Source organism: Rhinoraja longicauda, chromosome 4 (genome assembly GCF_053455715.1).
Source record: "Rhinoraja longicauda isolate Sanriku21f chromosome 4, sRhiLon1.1, whole genome shotgun sequence".
Classification (NCBI taxonomy): Eukaryota; Metazoa; Chordata; class Chondrichthyes; order Rajiformes; family Arhynchobatidae; genus Rhinoraja; species Rhinoraja longicauda.
In genome coordinates, this window is record NC_135956.1 from 4,685,059 (window position 1) to 4,709,818 (window position 24,760).

At 41.5% G+C, this 24,760-nt stretch overlaps 1 protein-coding gene across 2 annotated transcripts in view; it reads left to right on the top strand.

Moving 5' to 3' along the window:
• The window catches only part of csmd3b (CUB and Sushi multiple domains 3b), a 1,698,079-nt gene that overhangs the window by 938,832 nt on the left and 734,487 nt on the right, over positions 1–24,760 (top strand). For both annotated transcript variants that reach the window (XM_078397138.1, XM_078397139.1), the window contains exon 6: positions 13,062–13,174. In XM_078397138.1, coding sequence (XP_078253264.1) covers positions 13,062–13,174 — 113 coding nt within the window. The remainder of the gene's footprint in view (positions 1–13,061; positions 13,175–24,760) is intronic.

The following is a 24,760-nucleotide window of genomic DNA, read 5'->3' on the forward strand; positions in this document are numbered from 1 at the left end:
TGAATTACTTTTACTAAGCCGATAATGGGGTGCCACTAAAATAACCTAAACATTTGTCACAGATACACTTCTGAAGAACAAGTGAATGGTCAACCACTGAATAGACAAACAAGTTAGTAACTGAGGATTACCATGGCCCAGTACAGAAATTATTGTCCTTGTAGACACAAAGTGCTGGAGCAACCTAGAGTCTCAGTCAGTATCTCCAGAGGAAAATGATACATGAACATTTTGGGTCGGGACCCTTCTCCAGACTGAAAGTAGTGGAGGGGGAGGAACTGGAGGGAAGAAAAGACCAGGACATTTCAGTGCCGGCAGGAAATGACATCAGACTGGGTGGAGGAGTTCCTGCAGTTCTTTACTTCTACCATTGTCTTGATATCCAGGAAATTGGAATCCAAAGTTGTGTCTATCTTCGGTTTAAGCCAGCATCTGCACTTCCTTTATCAGCTCATTTTAGCCTAAACTAGGGAATCTTCAGCAGTGGATATCAGGGAAGGGGAAGTGAAGATACACACAAAATGCTGGAGTAGCTCAGCGGGACAGGCAGCATCTCTGGACAGAAGGAATGGGTAATGTTTCGGGTCAGGACCCCTCTTCAGTCTTCACCTGAATCATCACCCATTCCTTCTCTCCAAAGATGCAGCCTGTCCTGCTGAGTTACTCCAGCATTTTGTGTGTATCTTCGGTCTTTACCAGCATCTGCAGTTCCTTCCTATACAAAGATAAATAAAGAATGACTATGGATAGCTAATGATCCGGCAGGTAAAGGGGACCTCATGAGGGATCCCCTTGGCACAGAAGCCATCTTATACTCAGAAGTCTTGTTCAAAGAGCCTGCATATATCTGCAATATTCTGCAAAGGGGCCAAATCTTCTTTGACAGAGGTACCTCTCATGGAATCAAAGAGATGAGGTCCCACATGGAATCAAAGAATGTGGTCTTATAGAAACAAATAACATTATAAAAGGACTGGACACACTGGATGCAGGAAAAACAGTCCCAATGTTGGGGGAGTCCAGAACCAGGGGCCACAGTCTAAGAATAAAGGGAAGGCCGTTTAAAAATGAAGTGAAAAAAACCTTTTTCACACAGAGTTGTGGAATTCTCTGCCACAGAAGGCAGTGGAGGCCAAATCACTGGATAAATTGAAAAGTTAAAAGTTCAAAAACACTTTATTTGTCCCCGTGGGGCAATTTATAAAGGCACGGAGATTTTAGATTTTTTTTTTAGATTTAGAGATACAGCACGGAAACAGGTCCTTCGGCCCACCGGGTCCGCGCCGCCCAGCGATCCCCGCACATTAACACTATCCTACACACACACACTAGGGAAAAAATATATATTTTTACATTTGCCCAGCCAATTAACCTACATACCTGTACGTCTTTGGAGTGTGGGAGGAAACCCACGAAGGTCACGGGGAGAACGTACAAACTCCATACAGACGGCGTAGAGTAGTACAAAAACTTTTTGGGGGGGGGAGGATTAGGGTGAGCAGTGGGACAGGGGTGGTTGGGAGTTGAGGAGCTGAACAGCCTTGGGGACAAAGATTGCCCTTCTCCTCTGTGTCCCACAGCCTGGGCAGCGAAGCCGGCGTCCTGAGGGGAGCCACTCAAACACATAGAACTGGGCGTGTGAGGGGTCCTGCAAAATCCTGCCAGCTGACCTTAGCATCTGCTGGTCGCATAGGGTGGAGAGAGAGGGCTCTGACAGGGAGCCAAATAATTTTGGAACAGACTTTGGCTGTGCTCTGCAGCAGAGAGTTAGATAGTTAGATAGAGCTCTGGGGGCTAGCGGAATCAAAGGGTATGGGGAGAAGGCAGGCACGGGTTACTGATTGTGGATGATCAGCCATGATCACAATGAAATGGCGGTGCTGGCTCGAAGGGCCAAGAGGCCTCCTCCTGCACCTAATTTCTATGTTTAAAAAAAATCACTGCAGATGCTGGTACAAATCGAAGGTATTTATTTCACAAAATGATGGAGTAACTCAGCAGGTCAGGCAGCGACTCAGGAGAGAAGGAATGGGTGACGTTTCAGGTCGAGACCCCTGACATCAGTCTGAAGAAGAGTAACCTGCTGAGTTACTCCAGTAAAATAATTTCTATGTTTTCTATGTTTCCAATACACAAAAAGACCATATGCCTAAAGCTAGTGATGTATTATGCTGACCTAGAGGGAAAAAAACATATCTAGTGGACTGAGCATTGTTGAAACACCCAAAGGATCCCATTATCTTAGTTCCTGTTGCATTGTTTCCAACAATGGAAGCACCAGACCAAATACCAACTCCTGAAGCTGCAAACAATGCTTCCAAATAAATTATTTCTGGGGAATGATCAGATAAGCTTGAAGTCCCAAAAGCAAGGAGGATAGAATCTTACAAGCAACAACCTTGGACTTTGCCATAACTCAGAATGACGCAAGGATTATTACTCTGTACAAAGACCAAGGGCTCTGCATCCTCTACTGGGAATCATCTCTTCTTCACAGGGCCAACATAATGCCTACAGGGTGATTTCCGAAAAGACAAGTCCTTGCTGAACATAGCAAATCTGCACTCAGTGTGGGTTCCGATTTGAATGCTCTTTGCAGTGCTTGCCGCAACAAAAATAAAACTGTGAACAAAAGGCACCTTTGTGTAGTCTTTGTTGATCCGTGAAATGCCAACAGCATGGAATAGACTGTGTGAGATCATGTTGAAAATTGGCTGGTTTGTAAGACTGCTGGGGGAGTCCAGAACCAGGGGCCGTACAGTCTAAGAATAAAGGGGAGGTCATTTAAAACTGAGGTGTGAAGAAACTTTTTCACCCAGAGAGTTGTGAATTTGTGGAATTCTCTGCCACAGAGGGCAGTGGAGGCCGATTCACTGGATGAATTCAAAAGAGAGTTAGATAGAGCTCGAGGGGCTAGTGGAATCAAGGGATATGGGGAGAAGGCAGGCACGTAGAGCGGCAGAGTTACGACCTTACAGCGAATGCAGCGCTGGAGACTCAGGTTCGATCCTGACTACGGGCGCTGTCTGTACGGAGTTTGTACGTGCTCCCCGTGACTTGCGTGGGTTTTCTCCGAGATCTTCGGTTTCCTCCCACACTCCAAAGACGTACAGGTATGTAGGTAAATTTGCTGGGTAAAATGTAAAAATTGTCCCTAGTGTGTGTAGGATAGTGTTAATGTGCCGGGATCGCTGGGAGGCACGGACTCGGTGGGCCGAAGGGCCTGTTTCCGCGCTGTATCTCTAAATCTAAAAAAATCTTTATAAAAAAATCTAAAATCTTAATATATACTGAGCGTTTTTGCAGCTTATTCTGGTGGTGTAGTACAGAGTACTATATTTACTTGTCTGTTGTGCTGCTGCAAGTAACAGTTTCATTGTTCCGTTTCCGGACATATGACTCTAAGACACTCCTGTCTTGTATGTTCGAGTGAGAGGAACCAGATTAACAATCAGAAAGTTATCTTTCCTATGAGTTTCCCGCTGTTGAAAGGACAATTGCACAACAGGGCTAATTGGATGGTCCAAATCAGCAGAATCTGAACTTCATCCATCTAAGTTGCATGCTTGTAATCAATATTTGTTGAGGACTAAAAGGTGAAGCGTGATTTGAAAGTATTTTGGATAATTGAATATTTAACATTCGCAGATTTGGTTAATTTGGGGTTTGGACTTTCTAAATCGCCTTGGAAAAATGCAAGTTGCTTTATTGTGCATGAAACTCACTCAACCCATTGTGAATCTAATTGCTCTCATTATGAAGCGACTGTTGTTTTGGATTACAGCCACAGCTTAAATATGTTTTAATGTAGGAGAAGCTGTAAATTGACTTCTTTATTTGGGAGAGTGTGATTTGTGTTCACTCATGACACGGACCATTTGATTGTAAACTGATGAAGTGGCAGCTAATTTGATCATTCTCCCTGCAGGCACTGCCAGGGTGACCAGTCCCTTTGTGAAATATGCAAAACTAATCCTAGTCAAGATTGTAATTTATTTATTAGCCAGGTATGTAAACATACAAGGAATTTGATTTGCCAACAGTCATACAAAAAAGTACCAAGATACATCTATATACTAACACTCCCATTTGTTTGTTTGTTGCTGAACTACAGCCAAAACGGTACACGATAGCATGACAATTTTAGGCCCACCTTACTCGCCGTCGTCCCTTTGGTGCTAATGGAAGAAGTTTCATTGAAATCAGTGTTATATTTTTAAAGTTATTCACATTTTAAAGTTCAAATCTATCTCCTAGGGACGGAGGGGTAAGGGAGGGATGTGAGTGGAGGGAGGGAGGAGGAGGAGGGAGGATAAGGGGGGGAGGGACCTTTCACCGTCCGGCGCGGCCTGGAATAGGCCGCAGGATTTTCTCCGCCCGGCGGGGGCTTCAATGTCGGGAACCCCAACCGCCCCGATGTGCAGCGGCAGCGTCTTCACCCGCCCCGGATCGCGGGGCTTGGGTCGGCCCGCTGCGGACCTTTCACCATCCGGCGCGGCCTGGAATGTGGCAACTTCAACAGCCTGACCGCGGGAGAAGATGGCAGGGGAAGAGAAAAGACATTCTGGCCTTCCATCACAGTGAGGAGGTGACTGGAGGAGACTCACTGTGATGGATGTTTCTTTTTTTGTTTTGTGTTGGTTTGTGGTTGTGTGTGTTATTACTTATTTTATTGCTCTTATTGTTGGACTGTGGGTGACGAAATCTCATCCAAAAGACTTGTTTTTGTAGATGACAATAAAGGTAATTCTGATTCTAATACTATTTTCCTCATAAAGATGATACACTCTTTCAACTGCAGAAGAATCCTGGAAAAAAAAAAAAATTACCATGGAGCAGAAAATAAAAACACACCCACCATTTCTTTGGCTAAGTCAATCTGCTTCAATTTCCACACAATTTTGCAATTAAAATTGCTGGAATTGGAGGTGGAAACTTTCACCTGTTCTAAGACATCTCGGCTGTGTGATAAGGCACGTAACTCTTCCTGGTCAAATTGTAAGATTGTGGCGAGAACTACATTTATGAAACGAAAGTTAGATTGATGAATTCGATATCAAATATCATGGTTAGGAGTTCCATGGTGTCTTAGTGATGTGGCTTTATATGTGAAAGGTATTCTCCATTTACTGTTGTCTGGCCTAACAGAGGAGTTTAAGTGTGCTAAGGTTGAGGTTAGAGTTGCAATTATCAGGCCGCAAGGATACCTTAGTTAGTAATCTGGTGCCAAGTGTAACTAGAGGGAGGAAGTGGAACTCAAAGCAGGCAGTACAGGAAGGACAAGGCAGACAGACATTGTTGGTAGGGTGCAGCAAGGGAAAGGAGGCTTGGGGCTCAGCACAGGGAAACCAGTGGAATAAGGCAAGTCCAACTGAGAGGAGGAAATTGGTTGAAGAGCAAGTAACTGGAGGGACCTGTGGTGTATGGAGGCGGGTCATGTAAGTTTCCTTATAGAGGCTATTTATGATGTGCTGCCATCATTGTAGAACCTCACACAATGGGTAGGTGGGGAACCGGCGTGTCCCTTGTGTTCAGAGGTGACAACTTTGGGGCATATTTTGTCAGGATGTAGGACTAGTCTTTCTCAGGGTCGGTATACTTCGGGGCATAACCAGGTATTGACAACAGACAATAGGTGCAGGAAGAGGCCATTCAGCCCTTCGAGCCAGCACCGTCATTCAATGTGATCATGGCTGATCATTCTCAATCAGTACCCCGTTCCTGCCTTCACCCCATACCCCCTGACTCCGCTATCCTTAATAGCTCTATCCAGCTCTCTCTTGAATGCATTCAGAGAATTGGCCTCCACTGCCTTCTGAGGCAGAGAATTCCACAGATTCACAGAAGTGCATAGCTGCAGCAATTGAGAGGAGGAGAGCACAGGTGAATTCAGTAGGCATCAGGACTGAGAGTGTAGTGATCCATTTTGTCCGTGAGGGGGAGAAAGGTAGAGGATAGAAGTTTGCAGACGGGCATGAGTCAGGCCAGTTATGGGGAGCCAATGAATGGGAGATGCAGGTAGATTTAAGAGGAAAGTTTGTTGTTCTGCAGGAAATAATGACTACTAGTTTGAGGCCTGATATAGTGTTAGGGTCAGTTAGTCCGCGGATTGTGTATTTTATAGAACTGACGGTGCCTTGGGACAATTTAGTAGATGAGGCTTATGAAACTCTATATGTAGAGTTGGCAGCAGATGTTGAGCAGCGAGGATGGAGAGCAAGAGTACGTCTGGTAGAGGTGGGTTGTCGAGGTCTCATAGCGAGATCGACCATGTCACTATTTGGAGAGCTAGGAATTTGTGGACAGAGTTTGCGTCAGGCCGTAAAGCAGATGTCAGAGACAGCAGAGCAAGGCAACAGGTGGATTTGTTGTAGAAGAAATAGTATCAGTTGTGGGCAGAAAGGAAACGTATGACATGTAGTATGTGTATTTTTTTGTAATTGTGGTCTGTAAAGGGCCTGTCGCACGTAGGTGATTTTAAGGCGACTGGGCTGTCGCTGAATGTTTGCCGGGGTGTCGTGGGCATGATCGTGAGGAGTCTTCAATGAATCGTAGTGGATCTCGACGCATTGCGGAAAAAAATTCCAGATAGAAATTTCTCGGCGACAGCTGGCTTGTCGCCAGGTATCGTTGCTTATTGCGGGCGCTGTCACATGCTGTCCCCAGGTTTGCTAGGTTGTCGCAGATGCATTTAGAAGCACGTAATATTAAATTAAGAAAAGGCATTTGAAGATACCAGAAGATAGTTTTGTGTAACCAGTTTATTTACTGTCAGGACATTTGACAGGTTGATTGGAGGCGACAGTTTGACGGTCAGGTAAGCGTGGGAATTTTGCGATGTTTCCGAAGACGGTGTAATCTCTTAGCTAGTTTCACAAAAAAAAGTAACCTGTATCGAACTGGCTCGGCATTGTCGTGGTCATTGTCGTAGGGTAAAAGAACATTTTGCCGATCTGCTACGACTTTGACAGTCGCCTTAAAAGTTGCGTAACTGGGGCAGGTCCTTTTGTGTATCCCGGTCTTTTGCAAGGGTGATATTTGTGATGTTGCAAGCTGAATGATGGGCTAGAATTAGTGGAAGATAGGATGCAGGTGTTTGGCATATGTTGGAGTGAGCTAATTGGCTACAGTTTCCCCCCTGTAAGGGGGGGGCGGGGCCAGGGGCGGGGCGGGGACATGGGAGGGGCCAGGGCCTGAACCAACTGTTGAGCCTGCCTGAGGTGTCATGGGCCAAACACAATGAAACACCTGTGAAGTGAGGTGCCCACTTGACAACTCCAATGATCTACTTGCATCTCCAGGACCAGTTTTTTTCAGATCTGGTTAACATGTAGGTAGCTGTTTTTTGCATATGGAGTTATTTATTGTAAGTTGGTTTATTTAGTTAGATGGTCAGATAATACTTTGGTTTTGGGCTTGGTTTTCTTAGTTGAGTGCTTATCCTGTAGTCATAGCACAAGTACATTGTGTTTTAATTGTAATTTAGACTCAAGGGAGAAAATAAAATTGTTTGTGAAAAAGGTTGCACTTGGGAAAGAGTAAATGTAAGCCAAATACAGTATTTTAAGAGTCATCTTTAACAATATGCTCCTATTTATGCTTGCCAATTCCAAAGTTATGAGTCTTCACAATTGTATTGATTCATTTTTAGTGTTAAGGAGATTACTTGACACGAGTTAAGGTTTAATATACCACTAAAAAGGAATGCAGTTACTGGATTAAACGTGACCTGATTTTCTGTTTCAAGCAGCTTTTCTTATGATGTAGGGTCAGAAATGTTAAGCCATTCATTGCATTCAGTAGGGAATACAATGACAGGATGTTATTTCAATGCACTGAGTATGGTTTTGTCAATGTTGATTTTTTTTTTTGTGCTCCTATTTATATCTGCCAATAGTCCTGGTATTTAAGGATTCCAGATTATGGAATCCTTAAATCCTAGGACTATTGGCAGATATAAATAGGAGCACAAATAAAAAAACTAAACATTGACAAAACCATACTCAGTACATTCCCTACTTATTCAAGATATTGTTTGATTCTCTGGCATGATTATGTGCAATCCCTAAATGTCTGACCTTGGTTACTGGATTCTGGCACACCTGACCAACAGTGGGTCTGGCTTAGTCTGAGTATGTTTAGCTCTGACCAGCTGAATTCCTCTTGGGCTCACCAGCCATAAACAGGTCAATTGGCCAACAAACACTGACAATCCACTAAATTCTGGTCGTGGGGTTTTGAGGGTCAGAGCATGGATGATATATCTTGTATTCGTCAACTATACTGGCTAAAATGAAGAGATGCAGAAGGCCAGATGATTTTGCTGCTCCCAATAATAACTGTGGGATGCTGGTTAATTTTGTAAGGGTTTCCCCAAAGGATCTCTGGGCAAGGAAGATATGCGGCATATTTAGTCTTGGGTCTAGCACAAATAATTTTGGGGCTAATTCAATGTTTGTGCTGCAGAAAGCAATGGACACAATGATCAAAGTGATTCAAACACTTCCTCTGTGCAATTAAATAGAAAACTGTGCATTTTCTACAATTGAGTTGAATTGAATAAATTTTATTAGCCAAGTAGGTACACATACAATGAATTTGCCTTGGTGCTTTGCTCGCAAGTAACAACACGACATGCAGTATACAGTAAACAATTAAGAATAAAGCATTAAACATTAAAACATTAAGAATAAAACATTACAGTTTAAACATGTGAATGAAATAAAATACCAGAGCAAAAGGAGACGACAGGCTTTTGGTTATTGAGTAGAGCTACTACTCATGGGGAAAAAAGCTGTTTTTATGTCTGGCTGTGGCTGCTTTGACAGTCTGGAGTCGCCTTCCAAAGGGAAGTGCTTCAAAGAGTTTGTGGCCAGGGTGAGAGGGGTCAGAGATGATCTTGCCCGCTCGCTTCCTGGCCCTTGCAGTGTACAGTTCCTCGATGGGGGGAAGGTTGCAGCCAACAACCTTCTCGGCTGTGCGAACGATCTGTTGAAGCCTCTGGATGACTCCATTCTCAATATTATTCAATGCCGTTAGTAAATATTCTTTGGTTGGGAGGGAATAGACAATTATTCAAGCTCCATGTTATTGAAAATCTATTATTGGGAAACCTTTGATACTATTACAGGGGAATTAAATAGTATTTGTTATGTAATGTCTGTGAACCATAGCTTTGCAATTGTCCATTGTCGTTTGGGCAAGAACTGGCAGTGTTGCCCAAGGCAACAATTTTTTCACGGACCCAAGTGGAATATAATATTTGTCCTTGTATTGATTTCTGATTTTTTCTTTAAAAAAGTAGTCACAATTTGCTGTTTGTGTTATTTTAAGTATGTGTTAAAGTATGTTTTGGTGTTCCTTGGTTTGTTTTATGTGGACGGTGGGGGGGGGGGGGGATTTGGGGGAAACTTTTTTTCAATCTCTTACCTCGACGGAGATATGATTTTTCTCTGTATCGTATCTCCGTCCCCACTGTGGCCTAACATCGAGGAGTACGCGGCCTTTCCTGGAGACCGGCCCGGTGCTTCATGCCGCGGGCGCGGCGCGGACTTGAACATCGTGGAGCTGCGATCCTTTGCTGAGGATCGACTGTGGAGAGCTCCAACCGCGGGGCCTGTGGACTTTAACACCGTGAAGCCCGTGGTCTCTGGTCAGAAGAGGCCGACTCGGGAGCTCCATGCCGTGGAGAGAGTTTCAACCGTCCCGACGCGGGAAGTTTTGATCATCCCGACGCGAGGGCCTCGGACAGTCGGCAGCGGCGACTGCAGACGGTTCAACAGCCCCGACCGCGGGTGAACAAAGAGGAAGACGATTGAACTTTATTACCTTCCATCACAGTGAGGAATGTGGAATCCGCTGTGGTGGATGTTCATGTTACATTTTATTTTATGTGGCTGTGTGTCTTGTTGCTTTTCACTTAGTATGGCTGTATGGTAACTCAAATTTCAATGTACCTTAATTGGTGCATGTGACAATAAATTGATCTTGAATCTTGACTTGAATTTCCAAAATAGCGAAGCACGAGTCCAAATTGATGGACATAAATAGACACGAGGGTAATGAGTTGCACAAAATATTACACTTAAATTTGCAAAGAAAGAATTCCCCTGTATAATTTTATCTTTCCATCCAGCTGTGGTGCATAAAGGATGTGATGATGATGGTGATCAAATAACAGTGTGCGAGCCTGGAATAGTTACATGAATCTTGAAGGAAGACACAAAAAGCTGGAGTAACTCAGCGGGACAGGCAGCATCTCTGGGGAGAAGGAATGGGTGACGTTTCGGGTCGAGACCCTTCTTCAGACATGAATCTTGAGTTCATTTAGCTAACCAGAGTTATATGTAGCTTCTGTCTAACATGGTCACTGACTTCCACCAGTAGAAATGGCAAATAAATCCCCCCCATAGGCATTACATAAATAAATCCTGTGTAAACCTGGTCAGGCAAGGCCAGTAATTTCAATGCAGCAGATGTAGCAAGGGTCAAATGTTCCATGTGGTAGAATCTGCTGTGATATCAAATGCAACTATTTCACAGATGTGGCTTGTAGTGCTGATAAATTTGGTGTGGAGTGCGGTGAACAATTGATGCTTGAGTTGATTTGTAAATTACACCCTCAGGCCGAGACTACAGAGCTTTGATTTCCTCTGCACACTATGCTCTTACCAGATGCAGCCCAGACCATCACACAAACCAACCTCCTTTCTATTGACTCCACCTATACCTCACGCTGCCTCGGCAAGGCCAGCAGCATAATCAAGGACCAGTCGCACCCTGGCCACTCCCTCTTCTCCCCTCTCCCATCTGGCAAAAGGTACAGAAGTGTGAAAACGCACGCCAACAGATTCAGGGACAGTTTCTTCCCAGCTGTTATTGGGCATTTGAATCATCCTGCCACAACGAGAGAGCAGTGCTGAACTACTATCTACCTCATTGGTGACCCTCGGACTATTCCTGATCGGACTTTGCTGGCTTTACCTGTCACTAAACGTTATTCCCTTATCCTGTATCTCTATTCTGTAAATGGATCGATTGTAATCATGTATTGTCTGTCTTCTGACTGGTTAGCACACAACAACAGCTTTTCACTGTACCTCGGTACATGTGACAATAAACTAAACTGAACTGAACCTGTTTGTTCCTGTTTCACTTATACTGTATTTGGCTGCTGTAAATTTCTCAGTGATGCTGCCCTTTGAGAAGAATTGGCTTCTCATCGTGGTGATTTGGACACATCTGTTGTTTGCTATCGTGTTACTACATTTTATCTGGCTTTGAATTGAGCACCTATTTCGTAAATAGTTTGTGCACCAGCTTTTAAACGTCACTTTCTGCTCAGCAAGTAGAAAATATTCCACTACTTGTAAGTAAGTGAATCCCTGAATCGATCAGTTTCCCAGTAAATGTAATTTCAAAATCAGTGCTCCCCAGAAGAAATATTTAGAAAATGGACTTTTAAAAATAATATTGCAAAATGTATTGACATTTTATTTCCCCCAAATTGTTTCTATGTTGTGCTTCTACTTCATCATTAGTTTAACTTTAATTTCTCAGAGTGACCTGCTATGTAAGCCAGGTAGTTCTAAAGTTGCCCACCTGATTTAGGCAGACACCATGCCGTTATGTGGTGAGGCTGTCGAACAAGGAGTTGAGATTATTTATATTAAATACTTACATAATACTATAATTATTTCGTAGAAGAGGGTGGCCAACTTTACTCGTCACGGAAGTATAAAGCATTTTGTAATATCATTTGAAATTCAAGACAAATATTGTGTGTAGGAATAAAATCTGTCCATGGTTAAATGTGGCCTGAACCACCAGCAGTGGATGCACAATGAGGCCTGTACTTCCTTTTGCTTTCTCTTTGTTTTCTGTGCCAATCGATGGTGATGAACAATTCCCACATCTTAGTCAGTTTTCATCGATGGTCTCATCGTGAAGCACTCAGTCTAAGTCCAATGCAGTGTAGGTAAAGTCTGCTAAGCTTAGGGGTAAACTTGTATTGAAACTGGAAGATTGACTCGTCAAAGGCATCATTGGAGTGCAGCTGTATTATGACCCAATTAGTTGAAGGCAACTTTCCAATGTTGTCAGAATGAGCAGTGTTTTTTTCTTTTGCACTGTGGCATGCTTTTATTCCTGCACAAAGACTTTGCACCATTGTGTTTTTGCAGCTCAATGAAGCCCCCACACTTGCTCCCCGACTTCAATGTGTAAATGATGGTGGATAACATTTAACCAGAACAAGTGAATATGTCAGCAGGGGGTTGGTGGGGGGAATTTTGCATTTCTAGAGATATACATCAGTTTGGGAGTGGAGAAAGGAATGCAAAGGTCATGGATACAGTTCTTGGTAGGAAGTAGAAATAGTGCTGGACAGTGGTGAAAAGAATAGAACAGATTCAGCAAATATCAATCAGGAAACTTGATTTATTGTAAACTCTGATATTCTATGACTGAAGCAGTCAACTATTACTTTATTGTGCAATGTAATGGAATTAAGTGCAATCAAAACTGAGCATTACTTGCTGATTAGAACACACAAAATTACATATGATATTTATCTTGTGGTCAGGTAAAGACCACTATGTACCAACCCTCCAAATTTATTTTGATTCATAATGTAAGAGCTAAGATAACATCACTGTAAAGCTGATACCTAATTCAACAATATCCATAAAAGCAAATGTATAATAAAATGTCAAGTGTAAGAAAATAACTGCAGATGCTGGTACAAATCGAAGGTATTTATTTCACAAAATGCTGGAGTAACTCAGCAGGTCAGGCAGCATCTCAGGAGAGAAGGAATGGGTTCACAAAATGCTGGAGTAACTCAGCAGGTCACACAAAATGCTGGAGTAACTAAAATGTCAAGTTCACTTGTAGTTGATCGATGCCTTTTTAATGTTGAAGACTTTACATCATGTGAAGATCAATATCTCCCATTCCTCTCATTTTAATGTTTTCACTGAATATATCAATGATGAAAATGAAGGGGGTTAAATGAGTGTGGCTGACAATAACCAAGGCACTTCCATTTTGTTTTTCTGCAGGTTGTCCGGAATGAATCTGCCTCCACCTATTATCAGCAGCAAGAACTGGCTTAGGCTGCGCTTTGTATCAGACAACAACCACAGGCACAGGGGATACAGTGCTCAGTATCAAGGTAACTTTATACAGGGAAATAATGCTCCCTATCAGGATGATTATTGTGGAGTCACAAAAGCAGGCATATTGAGCGATAAATTTTCAGCCGTTGAGTGGTTCTAAGGAATACATTTAAAATAACAAGTCTTAAAAATTGTGTATGCTTGTATCCAAAATGATAAATAAGTAATGATAATATACAAGTCTCCAAAGTGCAAATTCAACTCTCTGTTCAGATCGTGTAAGAAAATAACTGCAGATGCCGGTACAAATCGAAGGTATTTATTTCAAAGAATGCTGGAGTAACTCAGCAGGTCAGGCAGCATCTCAGGAGAGAAGAAATAGGCGACGTTTCGGGTCAAGACCTTTCTTGTCTGAAGAAGGGTCTCGAACCGAAACGTCACCCATTCCTTCTCTCCTGAGATGCTGCCTGGCCTGCTGAGTTACTCCTGCTGAGTTACTCCAGCATTTTGTGAAATAAATACCTTCTCTCTGTTCAGATCAGTGTTTTCCTTAGTTTTGAAACTTGTTGCATTATAATACATCCTGCATAAAAATACTATCAAACATGATGTGAAAAAAATATTATTATTACAAGGCATTTCACGAGTTAAACTAAAAAGTAAAAAAGTTTCATCTTATTTGGTGAATAAACGTCATGGATTGTGTGTTGTCACAGCACACTGTGGAGTAGCACAAAATAACCACTTCGGTGAACTTGAGAGCAATACAGGGTTTCCTGATACCTCTGAAATTATTTAATGTACCATTGGTTTCTCGTGAGATCCTGTTTACTCCTTGCAAAATGTAAAGGAGAGGGAAAGAAATGTTACTCCCAAATGTTGTCTGTTCATAATAACTTACTTGGATTACTCAATTTAAAGATTACTGTAGAAAATTTCTAGCTGATATTTTGTTAAATGTCACGCGAAGGAATTTCACTTTTGGGAGATAACTTGAACCTGCTCTCATAGATTGTTTTATTCACAAAATGCTGGAGTAACTCAGCAGGTCAGGCAGCATCTTGGGAGAGAAGGAATGGGTGACGTTTCAGGTCGAGACCCTTCTTGTTCCTGATTTGTATTGGGGAACATCATCTGGATGGGACTAAACACAATTGTTTGACTCATTCAACTCTGTATTTCTTTACTACTGCTCACTAAAAGAAAACTTCTTACTCTTTTCAAGGATTTTTTCTTTGTGTGTCTTTTGGTGGTTTTGTGTTGTTGCTAACATAATAGTAGGTTAAAAAATAGAGCTATCAATAAAACATTGAAGACAGTACTTCTGAATAAACTAGGAGCATCTGCTTCAACATTGTTTCAAGGACAGACAACAGTGTGAACTAAATTCTAAAAGGACCTTTACACCTGTTGAAAATATCCTCAAGAATGCCGAGCTCTTAACATAACGGACAATTTTTTAGGAAGAAATGTAAAAAAAAGTTATTTATTTAATGCACATAATTGTTTGTTTTGATGCCCCAAAATGCTATATTCAAAAGAGATTCTTGGGTGGTGGATTTTACCCTGATGGGATTTTACGTCAGCAGTACATTTCACATCGTCTCCTGATATTGCCTGAAACTGACATACTGTACTGCTGTAAACTGTATCATGAATCGATTAACTTTTTGACGGTTGTAAATATACTCTGACAAGTCTTTATGCATCCCGGACATCTTCATCATTTCATGTGGCTGACTGCATGCAGCAACTCAGAAATTGGTGAAAATCCAACATGCTCAACTTTCAAAGGCAATCGCAATTCAGTCAGGGCAAATGTATATATAAACAGAGATGCGAAAATACTATTACAAGGCATTCCATCAGTTAAACTAGAAAATTAAAACTTATTTCATGATATTATTTGGAGAAAAAAAAATTGATGTATTGTGTGGTGTAATATCAGACCGAGGATCAGTATCCAAAATTTTAAGGGTGAATTTCTTGGCCAGATTAAGCGATAAGTCTAGAATAAAAATCGAGTTGTACCTTTTGCTTTGTACATATTGTTTCTCCTTTTCCCCATTTGTTTCCTACTGTCACACCATAAACATTAGAATGATTCTTGTACAATGTCCTGGAGAAACGATACAAAACCTATATCCTTTAGTTGGGATTTATATTCTAAGAATAATTGAGAATGTGCCTTCTAAATCTTTGGGTGTCAGAAGCAATAGCTCAAATATCTCTGAAATGTCTTGCATTTCAGTCAAATCTGCTGAAGGGACTATCTCCATTTCATGAAAATTGAAGATTGTATGCTGCAATCTCTGTTATTTGTCTTCAAAAACACATCCATTTGGGTTTACTTGGGTTAGCAAACAAAGGACAATATTTGTAAAAATTACACACAGCGGAAATCTTCACAAGACTTTAATCCTGTTGTTATCATCAACAATGTTCAGGTCATAAGCTGGTCCTTCAGCTCAATGAATCCACGCCAACCTTCAAGTACATATTTCCACTAAAACCATTGCATGCTCATTTCCTGCCACTTATCTGTCAAGTTACAAAGTAGGATTGACTTCTTTGGCAGGGCACAGAGAATTCGCATCTTTTGATACTGAATTCAATTCATTCCAGTTCTAAACTAGTTTAACATGTAGCATCCAAATGGTGTCACTATTAAGAATCCAGGCAATGGAGGTGCCTTCATAACCTGGGACAACAGAGAGGGTTGTTGCCACAGCAATTTTCAAATGAGAACCCTGGGCATGTCCTTATAATCACATTATATATACATATACACATATATATATACACATACATATATACATACATACATATATATATATATATATGTATATGTATGTATGTATGTGTGCGCGTGTGTGCGTGTATCCTTGCCTAGCATGATAACGTGTTTGCAGTTAGTGGGCCTCGCATTCTGGTTTGTTACAATTTTGACTTGAGCTCACAATGATAACCATACGTAAATCGGCACATTTTTATAAGTTGAAAAAATAAAGGAGGTTCATCACAAAACTAACCGAACATCACAAAATATAATATTTATTCACAGCCTTGGTGGTTATTTAGATCCCAATATCAGCACATGCTGAGCAGTTAGGTTCATCAAAAAGAGGAACAAATGATTTTCAAAGCCCCCTTTCTTGAATGGTTACTGAAGGGTTATCAAAGGGTTACTGAAAGAATGTTGTATGGCATCTTTTCCCAGTATGAGCAAACCATTGAGCACAGGCACATAGAACATGCACGCTTTGTTACTTATGCCTTGTTGCCTACACTGACCAAATATGCCACATCGCATCTTTCCAGTCATTGAACTGACATCCCAGATGCATTGGGAAGAAGTTTAGCTGACCTAGAGTATCTACTTGATGTGGGGTAACTCGTATGTGCCCATAGAACCAATTCTACCATTGGAAGGTCCATTTAGATATTTACAATTGTAAACATTCTGTAAATACCATAAAGCATATTGGAAGTTTGCAGCCATATATCAAATGCTAAAGGAAAGTAAAAGTAAATGACAGGTCTTAGGTGTAGTGATGTACAGAGGGATCTTGGGGTGTAAGTCTGGAGCTCCCTGAATATGGCAACACGATTCGATAGCATAAAAAGTTTGGACTTTTGTTGTTACATGAAACTTTAGTTGGGCCGCCATTTGGAGTATTGTGCGCAATTCTGGCAACCACACTATTGGAAGGATGGGGAAGCTTTGGAAAGGATGCAGAAGGTTTTCCAGGATTGGAGCGTTATAACTATAAGGAACAGTGGATTGTTTTATGTGGAGTGTCCGAGGCTGAGGGGCAACCTGATATAGAAGTATATAAAACTATGGGAGGCCGAGTCCTTTCCTGAAGATGAGAATTTCACACAGTAGATGGCACATTGTGATAGGTCGTGTGGGAGGAAGTTTTTAAAGCACATTTGTGAAGCAAGGTTTTTCTTTACACAGAGGGTGGTAGATGCCTGGAAATGCACCCAAGGCAGACAGTAGAGGTAGACATGATAGCAATGTTTGAGATATTTAGATACACAAAAGAAAAGGCAGGCATTAGAGGGATATGGACCATGCATAGGTAGATGGATATGTTTAATTTGCCATGATGGTGGGACAAATAGCCTTTTGCTGTCTGTATTTTCTATATTTTGTGTAGCAGCATTTAATATTAACATATTAAGATTGTAGGTTAGTCATAGGGTCATATAGTGATACAGTGTGGAAACAGGCCCTTCGGCCCTACTTACCAACATGTCCCAGCTACACTTGTCCCACCTGCCTGCGTTTGGTCAATATCGATCCAAACCTGTCCTATCCATGTACCTGGCCAATTGCTTCTTAAATGTAGAGATAGTTCCAGCCTCAACTACCTCCCCTGGCAACTTGTTCCATTCACCAACCACCCTTTCAAAGTGTAAAAAAGTTAGCCCTCAGATCCCTATTATTTCTATTCCCCTTCACCTTAAACCTATGTCCTCTGGTCCTCGATTCACTGTGGGCACGAGACTCTGCATCCACCCAGTCTATTCCTCTCATGATTTTATACACCTCTATTAAGATCACCCCTCATTCTCCTGCACTCCAGGGAATAGAGTCTCAGCCTACTCAACCTTTCCCTATAGCTCAGACCCTCTAGGCCTGGCAACATTCTTCTAAACCATCTCTGTCCCCTCTCCAGGGGACACCACATCAGGTTGTGTGTTTATTGCTTGTAGGTTAATGGAGAGAGCTCAAAATTGCAAATAATGAAATTTCATGCAAATCACACAGTTTGAACATAGAAACATAGAAAATAGGTGCAGGAGTAGGCCATTCAGCCCTTCGAGCCTGCACCGCCATTCAATATGATCATGGCTGATCATCCAGCTCAGTAACCTGTACCTGCCTTCTCTCCATACCCCCTGATCCCTTTAGCCATAAGGGACACATCTAACTCCCTCTTAAATATAGCCAATGAACTGGCCTCAACTACCCTCTGCGGCAGAGAATTCCACAGACTCACCACTCTCTGTGTGAAGAAATGTTTTCTCATCTCGGTCCTAAAAGACTTCCCCCTTATCCTTAAGCTGTGACCCCTGGTTCTGGACTCCCCCAACATCGGGAACAATCTTCCCGCATCTAGCCTCTCCAACTCCTTAAGAATTTTATATGTTTCAATAAGATCCCCCCTCAGTCTTCCAAATTCCAGCGAGTACACAATGGGTCTACAATGGCTACTAAGTATTGTTCTATATCTCCGTTGCCCTGTTGACATTGAGGAAATTCTCTACTTTGGCAAAAGAGAGGGCTTGTTAATAATATTGGCGGATAAGATTGGGCATGGAAAACTGGTGGTGAAGTTTTGCAAACATCTTCTAGCCAGGGAGATGTTTGTCAAGCATTGTCTTCATTTTAACTTCTGTTCAATACATGTAGAAATTTGAAAGCAGAAACGCCCATCAATGGACTTATCAGAGACCACACGTCAACAGTAATCTTCTCCTTCGTACTTGTATGATTTTGATCATTTTGTCAATCTAGCATTAGGGTGAAATTTGCAGGATGTTTATCTTCATTATATTTGCTACCAGCTTGTCATGTGTCATTTCAAAATATATAAGGGATTTAGCAGATGGTTACTGATGTAAATAAAATGTGTTGCTTACTTAAATCACCACCTATCAAAACCAAATCTATTTTTGATTGGATGTGTGCGCACAGCTTTTTAAACATTCAAGACTGTTCATTTGTCACATGCACGTGATATTGACTGTAACAATGAAACTCTTGCATTGCTACAGCTTTGCAGGCATATGGGAAGCAACGGAAAATAAACACACAATAAATTATCCGATATTCAAATTAAACTGGGCCACGACAATGGAAAGAAACAAAATACATAGAGCAACAATGGTCGCAGAAAGTCTGTAGTGGGTCGAAGCTCAGGTAGGGCTGAGGTTAGGGTTGTATAGGGTGGTTTAAGAACGTGATGGTTGATGGGGGGGGGGGGGACTGTTCTTGAACCAGGAGGTAATGGTTTGCGGGGCTCCCGAACCACTTTCCCGATTGCAACAGTGGGAAGTGAGTGTGGCCATGATGGTGTCGATCTTTGATGATATTAGCTGCCTTCCTGAGGACCTGCAGATCCCTTCAGCAGTGGGGAGGTGTTTGGCATTGACATACCTGTCATGGGCAACCAAAAATCTAACTAACGTTTCTGAACTATACTCTTGTCGGTTGCCCAAGAATTTGTCACACGACCAGATATTTCATACCTCTTGTTCTTTGTCTACGATTCTTGGAATAACTGTCTGTGAATCACTGTATTTTTATTAAGAGCTACTTACAAAATAGTTGTATGGTTATTGCACAGCATGTGAAATCATAAAATATAATTCCAATTGATATGAAATAATTGGATAAATATGAATGTTACATATTACTTATTAGAAATTTTCCAGCTTCATCTCTCTCATTGTATGAGAAGCTACATTACTGAATCACTGCCTGGTAAATAAATCATTAGTTTTCATAAAACGATTCCACTACAATTGAATATGATGTAATATTAATTAGTGGTGAATGAGCCTCATTAAAAAAGACTCAAATTTATTAAACATTCCTCGTGGTTATTTTCAATTACCTGACACAAGGTTGTTAAATGGGCCAACATATATTTCTTTGAGATAGTTTTATCCATTAACAAGAGATTGTAAAAAAACATTCCAATTATAGTATTTATGCCCCATTAATTCATAAGTATCTGAAGACCATTTATTAAGAGCATTTGCAAAAGGATAATACTGCAATTTTGTTTTTGGTTCGTCTTTTCAGTTGCCAGTTCAGTTGTGGTGTTGGTCAATATCAGTTCAATCAAGCCCATTTTCATGAACGCCCTTATGATTATGAACATTTCCATGGTACCCTTTCCATTGTAGCATTTGGAACGCATTTGTTCTGAGATATCCAAAATTAAAAAAACACAATCCACTGGAAATGGTAGGTCAGGCTTCATCTATGGGAAGAGAAACAAAGGTAACACTTCATGTTGAAGGTCCCCTGCCTGTTGCTTTAAGGCAATATGCTTGGAGATTTCCTAAACAAAAATCACTTACAGGTTAAATAACACAATCAGTGGAAATAAGTCAATGGAAATAATATGTGCACATGCTTTAAATCTTTACTTATGCACGGAACGATATTTATAGCCTTTGTGCTAATTTGCCAAATTACGTTCACACTCTGCTCTGATCTGTAAACTATATTCAGGATTTCCATTAACTGATGAAATATGTAACATATTATGTCATTGATGATCCCCTCTGTGCAAATTGTTCCCCCAAATCTTCTCTTTCTTCAAAAAAAATACCCTGCACTTTAAAAACATTGAGGTGTAAATCCGCCTGTGCTTTAAATTGTTTAGAGTATGTAAGCATAGTAACTAAACAAAGCTATTTTTCATAATTCACGATCAATTGACAATATGCCTTAATAGGAATTTAAATGTAGTTTGTTGGTGTCATTGTGTTAATTCCATTGTGCCAAAATTAGATCAACTGCTCTAGTTCATGCGCAATGATTTAATGAAACTAAATCAATAGACAATAGGTGCAGGAGGAGGCCATTCAGCCCTTCAATCCAGCACCGCCATTCAATGTGATCATGGCTGATCATTCTCAATCAGTACCCCGTTCCTGCCTTCTCCCCATACCCCCTGACTCCGCTATCCTTAAGAGCTCTATCTAGCTCTCTCTTAAATACATTCAGAGAATTGGCCTCCACTGCCTTCTGAGGCAGAGAATTCCACATATTCACAACTCTCTGACTGAAAAAGTTTTTCCTCATCTCAGTTCTAAATGGCCTACCCCTTATTCATAAACTGTGGCCCCTTGTTCTGGACTCCCCCAACATTGGGAACATGTTTCCTGCCTCTAGCTGGGATCGACCTTGAAGACTCCGGTCGCAGGGCCTGGACTTACCATCTCGGAGGCTTCGGCCGTGGGCCCTGCAGGCCGTAGCAGCTTCGACCGCCCCGAAGCACGAGGTTTGATTGACCCGCTCGCAGGCCCTTCATCGCCCTGCGTGGCCTGGCCGCGGCACTTTCCATCGCCCGGTGGGGGCTCAGGACCTTCATCGGCCTGCTCGGCTCGGCCCTGGGACTTTCCATCGCCCGGTGGGGGCTTCAAAAGTTGGGAGCCTCGATCGCCTCGTGGCACCATGGGAGAAGAATGAGGAGGAGATAAGACTTTTCTTTGCCTTCCATCACAGTGAGGGTGTGCCTGGAGCAATCACTGTGATGGCTGTTTGTGTTAAAAATTGTAATTGTGTGTCTTGTGTTCTTTATTGTCTACTGCCGGACCCTGACGTGAGAGGACGCTGGCGCTATTTGTTCGCCGCTTCTCCGTCAGGACAGTTTGTCTGTTTGTTTTTATGTCTTGACTGTTTTTGTAAAGCGTCTTTGAGCATTTGGAAAAGCGCTATAAAAAATAAATGTTTATTATTATTATTATTATTATTTACACTTTGTAATGGCCTTAGCTGCTGGACAAGGCAGATGGAAATCTGAAAACAGTGGAGACTCCAAGAAGAGTCGCACTGATTTTATTTTTTAATATTTCTTTTCCTTTGTTGAAAGTCATTGTAAAGGGAAAGGCATCATGCCAATTTCAACTAGTCTTTTTCATATCAGGTTTAATCCAACCACTGTATTCATCAACGTTGAAGCCCTTGAAAAATGATTTATATTTGTTTTGGTGCTCTAATTATGACTGGCTACCCTGCATGCAGATAAATCCCCCCTTAGTCCACTTCACATAATCTGCAGCATAATATTTGCATTCATTTATTTGAAAACACATTTGCAAAATAACTAATTGAAGGATTTTGTGTGCATTCACTTAAATTTAAATCTTATTTTCACAACTGCTTCATTAAAATGTTATTTTTCATTCTAATAACTTCTGCCTAATTATCTTTCAGCAATAACATTTATTCTGAGAACAACTGCAGTCCAATAACACTTGCATATTTTAGCCTGGAGCCTGTGTTGCTTTGCACGGGCTGGAAATGGTAGGTCATGCCTGAATGAGCCTGATTTAATTTTTTTGGATGTGGTGATTCAAGTAGCAGAGAGGGTAATGACTTTGTGTGTCATTTATTTGAACTTCCAGGGAACATTTGATAAAAACCCCTCTCTGGTAACTGCTAGTTAAAGTTGGAGCACACACAGTTAAGGCAAACCATTGATTTGGTTGAATCAACTGAACTACGGGATCTGTTGTCGGGCTAATGGGCTCACAAAACGGAGCTTTGTGGATTCAAGTTAGAGACTACTTTAGATTTGCAACTGTACACCACATTGGTAAATGAATTGAGAACGAGAGATTCACATAACTCCGTTTAATGAAGGCAGATTTCTGGTTTTGTTGGTGGTGGCACAATTAGATCACCAAACAATCCAGATGCCTTAAATTACAATCCAGAAGTTGGGTCTGGCCATTAGAGATCTGAGTTCAAATACTATGATACATGGTGACTATGGTGTTTAAATCCCGTTAATTATTAATTTAATTAATGGGGTTTTAAATCGGGTCAAGTCATGCTTATTATCATATTTTCAAGGGTGGGGTACAGGTAAAATTAAAATATTGCTTGTAGCAGCAGCACACCCACATGGACTCATAGCACACGAAGATATAAATTAAGTGCATTTTTTACATCAATCATATAAGACAGTGAAAAGAAAAAGACTGCAAAAATCAAGATATTAATACAAAAATACACAATTAGTAAACAAGTTATTGGTGGTACAAGAGGTGGCCTGTATTCTTAGGAACATAGAAAAATAGGTGCAGGAGTAGGCCATTCAGCCCTTCGAGCCAGCACCGCCATTCGATATGATCATGGCTGATCAACTCAAATAAGTATCCCGTTCCTGCTTTTTCCCTGTATCCCTTGATTCCTTTAGGCCTAAGAGCTAAATCTAACTCTCTTTTGAAAACATCTAGTGAATTGGCCTCCACTGCCTTCTGTGGCAGAGAATTCCACAGATTCACAACTCTCTGGTTTTTCCTCATCAGTCCTAAATGGCCTTCCCCTTATTCTTAAACTGTGACCCCTGTTCTGGACTCTCCCAACATCGGGAATATTTTTCCTGCATCTATCCTGTCCAATCCTTTAAGAATTTTATGTAAGATCCCCTCTCATCCTTCTAAATTCCAGTTCACACAAGCCCAGTCAATCCATTCTTCCATTGCTGTGACAGAATTCGGGTTGCCCAGACTGGTTCAAGAACCTGATAGTTTGCAGGAATAACCATTCTTCAACGGTGGTGTGGGACTTAAGGTTTCGGTATCTTCTGCCCAAAGTTGGCAGCGAGAAGAGGCCATGGGCTGAACAATGGGGATCCTTGATGATAGATGCCATCTTTATGAGACAGCGTCTCAAAGATGGCATCTATTATCAACTATTGTGGATGGTTATGATGTAGATGGTTATGATGGTAGGGAGAGCTGTGTCCATGACTGACCGGCAGGCTATTGCACACCTGTTGGAATTACTGTACTCCACCTGAATCAATCAGTCAGAACAATTTCTACAGCATTAGTGACCATCTCCAACAAGAGAGTCTAATGAATTATTCTCACCATTCAATACTATTGAGAATCTATGCTATTAGCTAATATAAAATGGATGCTTATTTTCAGTAGAAAGCAGTAAGATGGATGCTTGTGGTACAAATGTTAGCATTGGGAATGGAATGTGTCTGTCCCTTTAGGAGTGATAGGGAGTAGACAGAGGAGTATAGGGGTTCCTTGTTCTTAAATGACTCCCTTCGCCTGATAGTGTGAGCCTGTGTCCTAAACTGTAGAGTAAGGTCGTGCAGCTGCGAGATTGCTCGTGTATAAGAGATAAGTTTCTTTCTCAATAACAACTCCTTATATGTTGGAAAGTAGGAAAAATTTCTTAAGATTTTTGAAAACTAAAGGCAATGATGCTTTGAGTTGGGTAATTGGTTTCACTGACGAAACAGATCATAGGAGTTTAATTGCCTGCATGCAGAAACATGGGTATCCCAAACCTACTGACACTCAAGAGGAAATGTGTAGGAACAGCAGATGCTGGTTTACACTGAAGATAGACACATAATGCTGAAGAAACTCAGCGGATCAGGCAGCATTTCTGGTGAATAGGAATAGGTGATGTTTTGGGTCAAGAGGTTTATTCAGACGAGGAATCGTCCTGTGAGAGGAAATGTAAGTTGTTGATTTTAGTGACCAGTTCATAAAATATGCAGTCCTCTTTCATAAATAAATAAACAGCAACAAAATATGGAGGTGCCTCGCAGGTTACATAAAAACATAGAACCATAGAAACATAGAAAATAGGTGCAGGAGGAGGCCATTTGGCCCTTCGAGCCAGCACCGCCATTCATTGTGATCGTGGCTGGTCATCCACAATCAGTAACCTGTGCCTGCCTTCTCCCCATATCCCTTGATTCCTTCTCCCCATATCATGATGTCCTTCTATTGCTGCTCCATCGAGAGTGTGCTGGCATACTGTATAACCACATGGTATGCCAGCTGCTCAGAAAAGGACAGGAAGGCCCTTCAGTGGGTCATTACGACGGCCCAGAAGATCATCGGCTGCTCAC